Source organism: Trichoderma citrinoviride (genome assembly GCF_003025115.1).
Source record: "Trichoderma citrinoviride strain TUCIM 6016 unplaced genomic scaffold BBK36scaffold_7, whole genome shotgun sequence".
In the NCBI taxonomy this organism is placed as follows: domain Eukaryota; kingdom Fungi; phylum Ascomycota; class Sordariomycetes; order Hypocreales; family Hypocreaceae; genus Trichoderma; species Trichoderma citrinoviride.
The window spans coordinates 1556095-1567349 of record NW_020194715.1 but is presented as its reverse complement, the minus strand read 5'-3'; the positions used below and the strand labels follow the sequence as shown (position 1 = coordinate 1567349).

Here is an 11255-nt window from a genome sequence, read left to right as displayed (position 1 = left end):
ATCCGACGCCCGAGCCTCCGCCCGCGATACTAAGTTGTATGTGATCCGCCCCTATTCCACTAACAATTTGCCACTCTTTGACCGGCTCTTTTATTTTTTCTTCTCCCCACCGCCCTCGAAGCTTATCTCACCTCTAACAGGTCGTTGAGCTTGCCAAGGTCAATCCTTTTGCTTGTGCCATCGTCATCTTACGCTCCTTTTCCCTTCTTCTAGTTCACGAGTCCTCCATAGTCGCGCCTTTAATAACGGGAGCCGCGTCCTCCGGCTCTTCTTTTCTTGCTCGAATCCGTCTTTAATCTCTTGCCTCTTCCATTTCACGCTTCTCGGATCTGCTGTCGTCGTCGTCGCCGTCGCCGTCGCTTGCAGTCCTCCCTGTTGCGATCAGCCGTCATCCCACTCTGAACAAATTCGCCCCCTGTCCGGTTTATCCAATTTATTAACACGCGCCATCCGAACAACGCCGAGATTAGTCTGCCGTTTGCTCCGACAGCTCCGCCTGCCGTCAACTCGATAATACATACATACATACATCCTACTTGCTTCTCTCAGCTGCCATCTTCCTCTCTTTCACCTGCATGGTCACAACAGCCGCCATCATCATCATCATCGGCCGCATCCATGGAAAACCTCTCCGCTGAGGCTCCCGCCATGGCGAACCACAGCCTCTACGACTCGTCGCTCCCGCCTCTGCCGACCTACACGCTCGAGCCCAAGCCCGACCTGCTGCCCTTCATCTCCGACCTCTGGCTGTCGCTGGTCCTGCCCGTCGTCGTCTACTGGGTCGCCTCGCTATTCTTCCACGCCATCGACACGCTCGACCTCCTCCCCCAGTACCGTCTTCATACGCCTGAAGAGATCACCAAGCGAAACCATGCCAGTCGATACGAGGTCGCACGCGATGTCATCATCCAGCAAATCATCCAGGTCATCACGGGGTATGCGCTTGCGGTAACCGAGCCGCAGGAGATGATTGGCAAGACTGACTACGACATCGCCGTCTGGGCCACCCGCATCCGCCTTGCCCAGCGCGCACTGCCTGGCCTGCTCGGCCTTGTCGGGCTCAACGCTACCGCCATCTCCAAGAGCATGTCGTCGTCTCATCCGCTGCTCGCCGGTGTCCTGGCCGGTGGCTACTATCCCGTCACTGCCACCGACTCGGCCGGCGCCGCCCCGACATTCACCGCGTGGGAAATGGCTCTTGCAAAGGCCATCTACTACGTCTTCATTCCCGCCGTGCAGTACTTTGTTGCCGTCTTCATCCTCGATACCTGGCAGTACTTTCTTCACCGACTGATGCATGTCAACCGCTGGTTGTACAGTAAGTGGCACTGGAATGAACTACCGTTTGCGAAATAAGCACGTCGCTGACCATGTTCTTCTTGCAGCAACTTTCCATTCCCGACACCACCGTCTCTATGTTCCCTACGCCTACGGTGCTCTTTACAACCACCCGCTGGAGGGCTTCCTCCTCGATACCCTAGGCGCCGGCATCGGATTCAAGGTCACGGGCATGACCCTGCTGCAGGGCACATGCTTCTTCGCCTTCTCGACCATCAAGACCATTGACGACCACTGCGGATATGCCTTCCCTTGGGATCCTTTGCAGCTCATCACAAGCAACAACGCTGAATACCACGACATTCACCACCAGAACTGGGGTATCAAGGCCAACTTCTCACAGCCCTTCTTCACCTTCTGGGATCAGCTCCTGGGAACCAAGTACAACGGAAACCGCTCCAACCGACTGCACCACAAGCAGCAAGCCGAAAAGGCCCAGTAAACGGGCTCGGCGCATTGTTTTTGGTTGTCCTTGGCCAACCTGCACAACTACTTCTGCAGACGCACGCTCTTCTCGACTCTTTCTCCCCGTCCCTTTCTCCCTCACCTCTCTCTCATATACTGTCCTCTTACTCACGCACATACGACACACAAAAACACCTTTCCTCAGACAGGGGTGATAATTACACTGTCCATCGAATATTCGATGGATAAACACACGACGAAACGCATATTGGATGACAGCAGCAAAACCGGCAACGTCAAATTGATACTCTAATGTCCTAATTCACTACATCTCACCTAATGGGCCTGCCGAGGGTAAAAGAAGGGAAAGGCTTTCCAAACTTGTACATAATGCTAATATTCTTCTGGGGGTGTTCTTTTAGTTCTCTGGTATGGGATGGGACGATACTTGGAGAGGAAGAGGTGGTTAATGCTTCTCCGTTTCACCGGGAATACAATATCTTTATGAGCGCAACATTCGGACCAAATTGTAAAATTATAATATGACCTACCTACAGGGAAGGGTTTGACGACCACCAGTTGGCCTTTTTTTTTTTTTTTTTTTTTCGTTACAGAAAGTACTCGCACGGCCGGCCTCGCCAATGGTAGACGAGAGTACGAGCAATTTCACAGGAGCGGCTGGGTCGTGATATCCTATATCTAGGCTGAAGTGCAAGGATTCGTCTGTAGTTTTCCTTTTTTATATCAGAGGGTGCGCCGGGTTTCTGCATAGGATACCACGATTATATGTCCATAAGCATTTCCTTGTATGTGTCGGAGTATTACCCAAATGTGGCCGTCTCGAGTTGCGAGGTTGACTTCATACGCAGCATTGGTGAGGGACTGATAAGCCCGCACAACCAACACCAACAATCCGCTGTCATAACCGACTTCAAGCGTCTGGAGAGAAAGGGAACAATCTCACAGTCAGACAATTACTCCGAACCTCGCTCAAATTGTTCCCTAGTTCTTGAAGTGATTCATCCGAAGAAGTCTTCGACTCAATCCGCCTCCGTCCATCCCCGCAAGCTCAGATCGTCTCCAGAGCGTCAGCCTCGATCTTGCGGGTGATGACCGGCCTATGTAGGACCATGGGGTCGTAACTCTGAGAATAGTAGCATGGACAGGGGCCCGGGCGGGCGACCTGTCCTCCTTCATACGGTGAGGCCGTGCGGGCGCAGAGGTTGTTGGTCAAGACCTGCGTCCATATTGGTGCCGTTGGATCTCCCGAGCGGTAACCTGCATTTCATCTTATCTTGGTGGTGGCACACTGCATTTGGAATCTGCAAAGCGGTCTGTCTCTCTTACGCTGTTTGAAGGTCTTCCTCCCATCCGTTCAGCTCTTCGGGCGTTATAGAGCTCGGGACAAAGAGTCTCGCCGCCTCGGTGCTTTGAGTCAGTTTTCCACTGGTGCGCATACTCAATTTGCTTCACTGAAACGTAAGCAGTACGATGATGCCGATGAGATCTGTATCTCAGCCAGGGACTCACGCTCTTCTCATGACAAGGCTTGCGTCGATGCTCCTCTGTCTCCCTTTGCAATTTTGGCAACAGAGCAGCCAATCATGCGTCATGGCTTGCGACACGTACATCCTGAGATGTTGGCCCCATTACATCGTGTTGGTACAACGGCCCGAGGTTGGAACCTAGACGCAAAGAGTGTTTGTGGACCATACGGTGGCCTGTGATCTTGCACTACTTCGAGCCCGAATCAAACGTCTTCCGGGTGACTTGTGATGGCAACTCAAGGCCTTTCGTGTAGGAACCCCATAACAGGTGACACTCTGCTTGGAACAACAATTAAGATCGTTTGAGCTAGATTCTGAAGCCCTCCTACGCCCCGTTTCTTATTTTCCGCCCTCCGGCAGGCTAGCCCATGAAGATCTAGAGCTCTCTGATGCGAGTAGCCGTTGGATCAAGTGGTAGTACCACCATGAGACTGGTACAGAGCAGGGTCATGTGTGCACCATCATAGGCGTAAACGGTTGCACCACATACGACTCAATACGACTGATCCAGGGACAAATTGTTCCTCCGCTCAGATATGGAGTATAGTCTACACATAAGCACGAAGCTGCGTCAAACCGGTTTCGCGCTGCGTCTTTGTCCTGCAGTCGGGGCTGCGGGTTGTTGAGCCACGTGGATAGCCTGGTCTCCAGTAGCTTTCTGTCTTCCACCCCGTCTGGCGATATTCTAGCCCAAGCGTATTGGCACGTTAGCCGTAGCACTCCTCTGTACTCTCGTGACTCCGCTTCTCAGTAGAATCAATGTCCACGGTGAAGAGACAGCCGAGCCCCTAAAGCATGGGGTACGAGCTTGCAACACCCGGCATGAGATGCGTAATGTAGCTTGTAGTAGTAGCAGTAGTAGTAGTAGTCAAAATTCCACGTGGGCGGGGTTTCAAGGAGCTCAATGCCCGATCCTCGATGTCTGCGAAGCGGAATCCGAGCTGGAAACAGGGGCGTCGGACCCAACGGAGAGGCGTACTGGATCTTCAGACTCGACTCGGTACGAGCAGAGGTAGCTAGTATCCAGGTCTGCCCTGTCTTTTGCATAAAGAGGCTGAGACAAGATAATACCAAGGCAGGGATAAGGCGAGACCGGCCAAGGCTCTTCACTCTGCGTGCCGCGACATGGACGGCCACGAATGGATTTCCCATGGGATGGGCATCATGTATACCTTGTGCTTGGCATCGTTGCTGAGGACGCACTGCATGGCCGCTCTGAATCGATGACGCTCCGCTGGATGTACCGATCTCGGGTCCTTCGTGTGCCCGTGACAATCCCCTCGCAGATGGACTCCGCATCAGTCAACTCAGGGGAGAGCTGGGAGCCCGGCATTTCGCATGTCGTACAAATACTTGTCCTGTGTAGATTGCAGTCTAAAAATCCAATGCAATCTGCCGGTGCCTCGGGCGGTCACCTCAGTGGGAATCTACGACCTAATCGATAGGCAAATCCCGACCAAAGCAGCAGGCGGTCGGGAACCAAGCGAGGGACACCAGAAGCATCAAAGCACCTCTGTATGTACTTGTACGAAGTTGTTGCATCACAGCGCCCTTCAAGACTACCGTAGCACAGCATGAGATCCTTGCTGCGCCGGCCCGGCTAGGCGCTTGGCGTTGCATCTAGCAAGGTCGAAACAGGTGACGCTCCCTTGCAGCCACTATTCAAACCTCAGCTGGACGCTGCCCTTTTCCCTCTCGGGGTCTCAGCCTGGAGTCGGATTCGAGGAGCGGAGTCAATGGAGGAACGGAGAGGGATAGTCTGCCAGCAAAGCGTCGAGCATCGTTTCCATGGACGGACGATGTGCAGGTGAGGGACGCTTCCATGCTCCAATCATGTTTGTATGTAGGCTTCCGCTTGTGCTAACGGGCATCGTGGCTCATAGCATCGACTTGCATCATGGGGGGCAACCGATGCCACGAGAGGCATCGCGCCTATGATTGGCGCCGCCGATTCTCCAGTGCGGCCCCGTTCAATCTCTCTGGTCCCTCTACCCACCCAGATGCCGTCCAATCATCCAATCAGCCTCTCTCCGTGCCTGCGTGGCCAAATCGTGCCCCTGCTCGGACCCTGGCCCCAAAAGCGTCTTCCTTGGGATTCGGATCAGGCGGCTGCTGCCCATCCCCGGCTGAGCTGAGCTGGATGAACTCAAACCTGAACCATAGTCTGGCATTGCCACGGCTTCCGGCCAGAGAAATCTCGGGGGCTGATGTTTCCAGGATTTGGGCCAGGTGTTTGAGGGCAGAGGCCGCTGGTGGTACCTTGTGCTTCCTACCTTCTTTTGCTTCTTGTTTTGTCTGATTGGCACAGCTCCGGGATTTCCGACTAAAGAAAGCTCTATCACACACATCCCAAGAGGAGAGCCGGCCTGTTGACTAGGTCCGTTACTCAGATGCGGAACTCCAGACAACTTCCCGGAGTCTGCATCACGCCAAAAACCAAACTATCGCTGGTTCGTACAACACTATCACTCGCACCATCTCCAAGTCCCAGCTCGCTAGTCAGCCTGCCTCTCCGGATTGCAGCTCTCTGTATAGGCGACGGACCCTGGCAGCCTCTGTCGTCACGCTGCTTGCTCGAGTGCCATTATTACCGAGCTCTGGGCTGCCAGAATCTGCCTTTCGTCACCATCACCCACAGCTCAACTGGGAAGCATCACGCCCTTTTGCTGGTTTCCCATCACTACGTGTGTGGCAGCGTCGCTCCTCTTGAATAAGCCCTGGATCTTGGCTACCGGTCTTCCGAAGCGGCAGCCCGATAACATTTCATCATCGCCACGTTGGAACATCTTTTGCCGAATTCAGCTTGTCCGATTTATTGCCCAGGATCCCTGCTGATCGCGGCTTTTCTTACTTTCTTTCCCAAAAATCTTCATCTTGCCTCCTACTTTTACGACCCCCCGTCGCTCCCCAGAATTGCGTTTAACGACGTTCTCTCTTGTCGTTGTAAGCGCCCGTCTCTCCCTTCTTGGTCCTGGCCCCCCTTACTCTTCCGTCCATCCAACGCCGCAATACCACCCAGACATCAGCCAACCGTCCAGGAACCGGTTCCCACTGCCACATCTACTACGACTTTGCCGGTGTTCGGCTGGATGGCGGCGCTTACAGCACATGGAGTTTGACCAAGCCCATTAACCAATCACTTCACGAAAGTTATTTGTTTCGGCGCTTCTTCAAACATGCCAGCCAGTCTGCCGTGTTTCACGCCTTGAATTTCTCCCTCAAATCTGATCCGACCTCATGTTCAAGGAGTACTGCATCGGAGTATACTCGCACGTTCGCATCTCGACTTGCTCTGCCAGCCAACATTAGCGCGAGACATTGCAAGATAGCCGCCGGATACGAGACCGAGCGTGTCCATCCTGAGCTGCTTCCAATCGGCTACTCAAAAGGGTCGTATACCCAAAGCATATACTAAAGTTGTTGTCTCTCGTGCCTTTCAGACACAATGGACCCGACAACAACCCTCGTTACATTTATGTTGTGAGTGTGGTCTGGACTCTTCTTTTCTCTTCCTTTCCTCTCCTCTGCCGCTCGCCCTTCGTTCTCTCTTCATCCTCCTCTGCCAATTCTTAAACAAGTCCTTTCTTTTTCTTTGAGCACTCCCCTCTTCTTCTCTACCTACCTCGCCTGTTTCCCACCACCCATTGTCTCTCGCTTCCTGGTTCAGCTGCGGTTCTAGACGCATTGCCAGTCATCAGTTCATTCTTGTCTTTGGCTCATTGTGTCCCGTGTCTCACTGGATTCCGCGCTGCGAATTCTCGACCGTTCACTCTGTTCGGTCTAGGCCCTGCTTTCTTAGAAGTGCGGTACGGGGACTCCCTTCATTCGCCTTTGTCTTCGGGTGAAGTGCTCATCAGCGTGGCCGTCAGCCCGCTCGAATTGCCCGCCCCCTTGCATTGCCCTGCTAGCTCACTGGTATGAGCCCATCGAAGTTTGTTTACCGCGCACCCTGCCGTCTTGCCCTACACATTGGACACACGGAGACTTCGCCTCATGAATTACCCCGTTGCCGTCCTAACAGTACACCTCAAGTCTGCACCCTGCTCTCATTGGCAGTCCTGGGCTTGCTTGGTGGGATCCGGCGGTCTACACAAGGTAGACGGGGTTTTCAACGACGTGAATCTTCACTCATGGCTTGTGCTAGCCTCTACCCCTTTCCCATACACGCACGCACTCATGCATCAGCATTTGCTCATACCCTCTGGACCGAAGATGAAAATCTTTGAATCAGCCCATCACTGGCCCGCTGAAACGGACTTAAGCTGACGCCTTAATCTCACAGTCAGACGGAGCCCTCTGTCCAATCCGTGCGCCTCATTGGCTCTTGGGACAACTTCACCATGTGCTATAGCATGGAGCGGGACAGTAGACGTGGCCAGGGCCAGTGGAGAGGATGCTTCACATTCCAGAACATCATGTACGATCATGGGAGCCCACACCATCACAAAAGAAGTGGTGGTCTGAAGATGGGCCACACCTACTTCTACTATGTAAGTCGCATCTCCCCCTTCCTTCCATCATCACTATGTCGTTCCTCGAGGATTCGTGTCTTTGGGACAGCTCATGAGTTCTTCAACCTATTCTCTCTTACACAGTTTTCTCTCTATGCCTGCCCACTCTCTTCACCTGTCTTGCATCGATAATCGTATAATTCATCATTGTCGCGTCTAACTTGCGCCGCTGTAGTACGAGGTCGATGGGTCAACCGAGACATTCGATACTACGATGCCTTATACAACTGCTTGCCCATACATGCCTGGTCAGACAGTCAATACTCTTCAAGTCCCCATCGAACGCACGGCACGCCTCCGAAGTGCATCTATGAACTCTGTCCGCCTGGAGAATTTTAGAACGATGGACCCGGCGACCAAGTTCATGAAGCCGCTGCCACCAACGCCCCTCTCGTCAGGCACAAACAAACGGCGGTCCCAGTCCGCCCCACAACCTTCACTATCGTCATCTCGCTCAGCATCTCCACGGTCATGGAGAAGATTCTTTTCACGCAAACTGGAGACTCCTGACAGTCAACGTGCTACCTCTGCCGCCTCGCAAGACACCACCTTTACCGCCTATGACAACGTCATCACGGTCTCTCCGCCACATGTCCGCGCTGGTCGTCATGTATCGTCGCTTAGCGAAGGTGCTAGGTCAAGAGACATCTCTCCAAGGTCGCTATCACGAATTTTACGGGACGACAGCCACGTTCCACGTTATCCAAGCCACAGTGCTCAATTACCACCGCTCAAGATACCAGACGACGTTATCGAGCAGGATGAGGAGGATGAGGACTTTATAGCCTCCGCAGTCTCTGAAAGCCAAACATTTGTCACTGTCCTTTCGCCGCCCCCATTTCAGCGATCCTCATCGTCCGAGACTATAAAGCGCAATGCCGAAGCGAATTCCTCCTCAACGACAGCAGCACCGGAGCTCTCCGTACCACCTCCTCTCCTTGACGGGAGCCAGCCTATCTCTGCTGTGACGAATGAGACAGGATCAGGATACGAATGGACTGTCCCGAAACCAGACCAAATCATCACAAGTCCTCATCACGAAGATGTCCCCATGAGCTTTTATGATGATGAAGATGATGACGACGAAGTCATGTCTAGCAACGAGGATGAAGCACACTTTTCTCCTGTTCCTCTGTCGCAGTCGCGCCTGACTTCCTTCAAGGGCTATAGCTTACCGCGTCACGTGGAGGAAACAAAGGACGTATTCATTCAACAGAGTTTTGCATATCGTGGCTCACCAAAGCTCATCCCCGACAGACCCAATCTACTGAATACACATGTTGAGGCAGGCCTTGATGAGTTTGTTAGTGAGCTTGGGTGGATAGCTGGCGCTATAGGTACACGAGAGTGGCATTAATATATAGACTATAAATAAAGACTTAAAAGAGGAGTTTTAAAAATAAATAAAAAGATTTATTATTAATAAAATATTTTAAATTATATTTATGTATTAAAAGAATATAATATATATAAAATAAAATATTAATAAATATTAATAGTAAAATAATATTATTAATTATTATTAAGATTTTAATAATTATTTATATTAATAAATAATATAATTTATAAGTTTTTTTAACTTTTTATTTTACTATATACTCTTAAATTAAAATAATATATATATATATATATATATATATATATTACTTATTTATTTTTAAAGAAATTTAAATATAAAAATAATTAAAGTAAATATTTATTATAATATATATATTATTATAAAAAATTAATTATAATTAAAAGATAAAAATTAAAAAAGCTTTATTAATAATAAAATAAATTTAAAATATAAGAAATATTAATAAATAATAAATTTAATTAAAACTTATTTTTATTTTTTTATTAAATATATTTATAATTTAAAAAGTAAATTTTAAATTTAATTATATATATTTATATAATAATAAATTTATTTAAATATATATTTAAGGAAATAACTTTAATAATTTAAATATATATTAATTAAAAATATTTTTACTTTTTATATTAATTTAAAAATCATATTTATAATATAAAATTAAAATAGATTTAAATTAAAATAATTATAATAAAAATAATATATATTAAAATATAAATAGAAATATATAAAAAATATATATAAAAATATTTTTTATATTATAAAAAAATAAATAAAAGGTTAATCTATATAAAACTATATAAAATTAAAAATATTTAATAAAAAAGTTATATTTTATAATAAATTTTATACTTAAAATCTAGAGTTTTATATTTATTTAATTGTTAAATATAATATTTTATAAATAATTTAGAAATTAAATAATATTATAAATAATTTACTTTTTTTAATTTATTTTTATTTAATTTATTTTAAAATTAAGTATTTAAAATTAAACTTTTATATATATTTATATATTAAAAATAATTATAATAATAATATATTTAAATTTAAGATATAAATATAATTATAATATAAAAATAGTTTTTATTCTTATTATAAATAGTTAATATAAGTAAATTATAATTATAATATATATAAAAATAAAATAATTATCTTAAATAAATAATATAATTATTATTACTTTTATTTTAATATAAAAAATATAATATAAAATATAAAATAAATAATAACCTTAATAATAAATATATATTATATAAGTAATAAAAGAGTAAATTTTAAAAAAACTTAAACTTATATTAATTTAATTTTTATTTAATTATAAATAATTTCTTAATTAAATAATTTAAGTTATATATATTTTTTATATTATTAAAAAGTTTTAAAAACCTTTTATTTAATAATATATAATAAAAAATTATATAACCTATAATTTATTTTCAAATTAATTAATTAAATTAAATTTAATACTTTATTTAAAATTAAATTTTATATTATAATTATTTTTTAATTTTAATTAATTTAAGCTATTTAATATTACTTTTAATTAAATTTAGTTTAATTTTAAAGAAATGAAATTATACTTATATTATTATATCTTATAAGTATATTATTATAATACTTTATAAATATTTTAAACTTTTTTTAAAATTTATTTAATTTATTATTTTTTATTAATTTAATAAAATTAAAGCTTTATTATATAAATCTTATACTTAAATATAAACGAACTTATTATTAACATAAATAATATAAGCTTTAAATACTAGCTTTTAATTAATTAAATATATATTATTTTAAGTTTTTATTTTTTAAGTTTAATTTTATAAAAGCTTAAAATAAGCTTTTTATAATTAATATATATATATATTAATATAATATAATTTCTTTATAAAAAAAGTTTAAGATATTTATATTTATAATATATAAAAAAATTACTTAAACTTAAGAAAAATTAAAACGCGGCCGCGAGCCCAAGTCTGGCAGGCCGGCCCTTCCGCGTGCCCGGTGGTCCCCTGAGGGGGCCGGGCGAGGGTCCAAGGGGAGCTCCAGGGTAGGCGGGGGCGGGGGGGGAGGATTGGCGGAGATCTTGGAGGA

The 11255-nt window shown here is 45.2% G+C and overlaps 2 protein-coding genes across 2 annotated transcripts; both read left to right on the top strand.

The window, feature by feature from the left end:
• The first annotated feature begins 145 nt into the window (after positions 1–145).
• Positions 146–2149, top strand: BBK36DRAFT_1135449 (hypothetical protein). Its single transcript, XM_024892650.1, is given in 7 exon segments — positions 146–345; positions 361–364; positions 378–518; positions 534–1318; positions 1386–1787; positions 1836–1849; positions 1927–2149. The coding sequence occupies 2 exon segments, from the start codon at positions 619–621 to the stop codon at positions 1778–1780; spliced, it is 1095 nt and encodes a 364-aa protein (XP_024749861.1). The 5' UTR covers positions 146–345; positions 361–364; positions 378–518; positions 534–618; the 3' UTR covers positions 1781–1787; positions 1836–1849; positions 1927–2149.
• A 4564-nt stretch (positions 2150–6713) lies between these two features.
• BBK36DRAFT_1201543 (hypothetical protein) lies at positions 6714–9158 on the top strand (the record flags this gene model as incomplete). The annotated part of the gene is made up of 3 exons (XM_024897175.1): positions 6714–6770; positions 7573–7780; positions 7977–9158. The coding sequence occupies exons 1-3, from the start codon at positions 6736–6738 to the stop codon at positions 9156–9158; spliced, it is 1425 nt and encodes a 474-aa protein (XP_024749860.1). The 5' UTR covers positions 6714–6735.
• Positions 9159–11255: the final 2097 nt, after the last annotated feature.

What these genes read in the sequence shown, in the direction of transcription:
- BBK36DRAFT_1135449 (XM_024892650.1), top strand. Translation starts at nt 619, where the DNA reads ATGGAAAACCTCTCCGCTGAGGCTCCCGCCATGGCGAACCACAGCCTC. An exon ending in TGTCAACCGCTGGTTGTACA is followed by an intron (nt 1,319 to 1,385) that starts GTAAGTGGCACT and finishes TTCTTCTTGCAG; the next exon opens with CAACTTTCCATTCCCGACAC.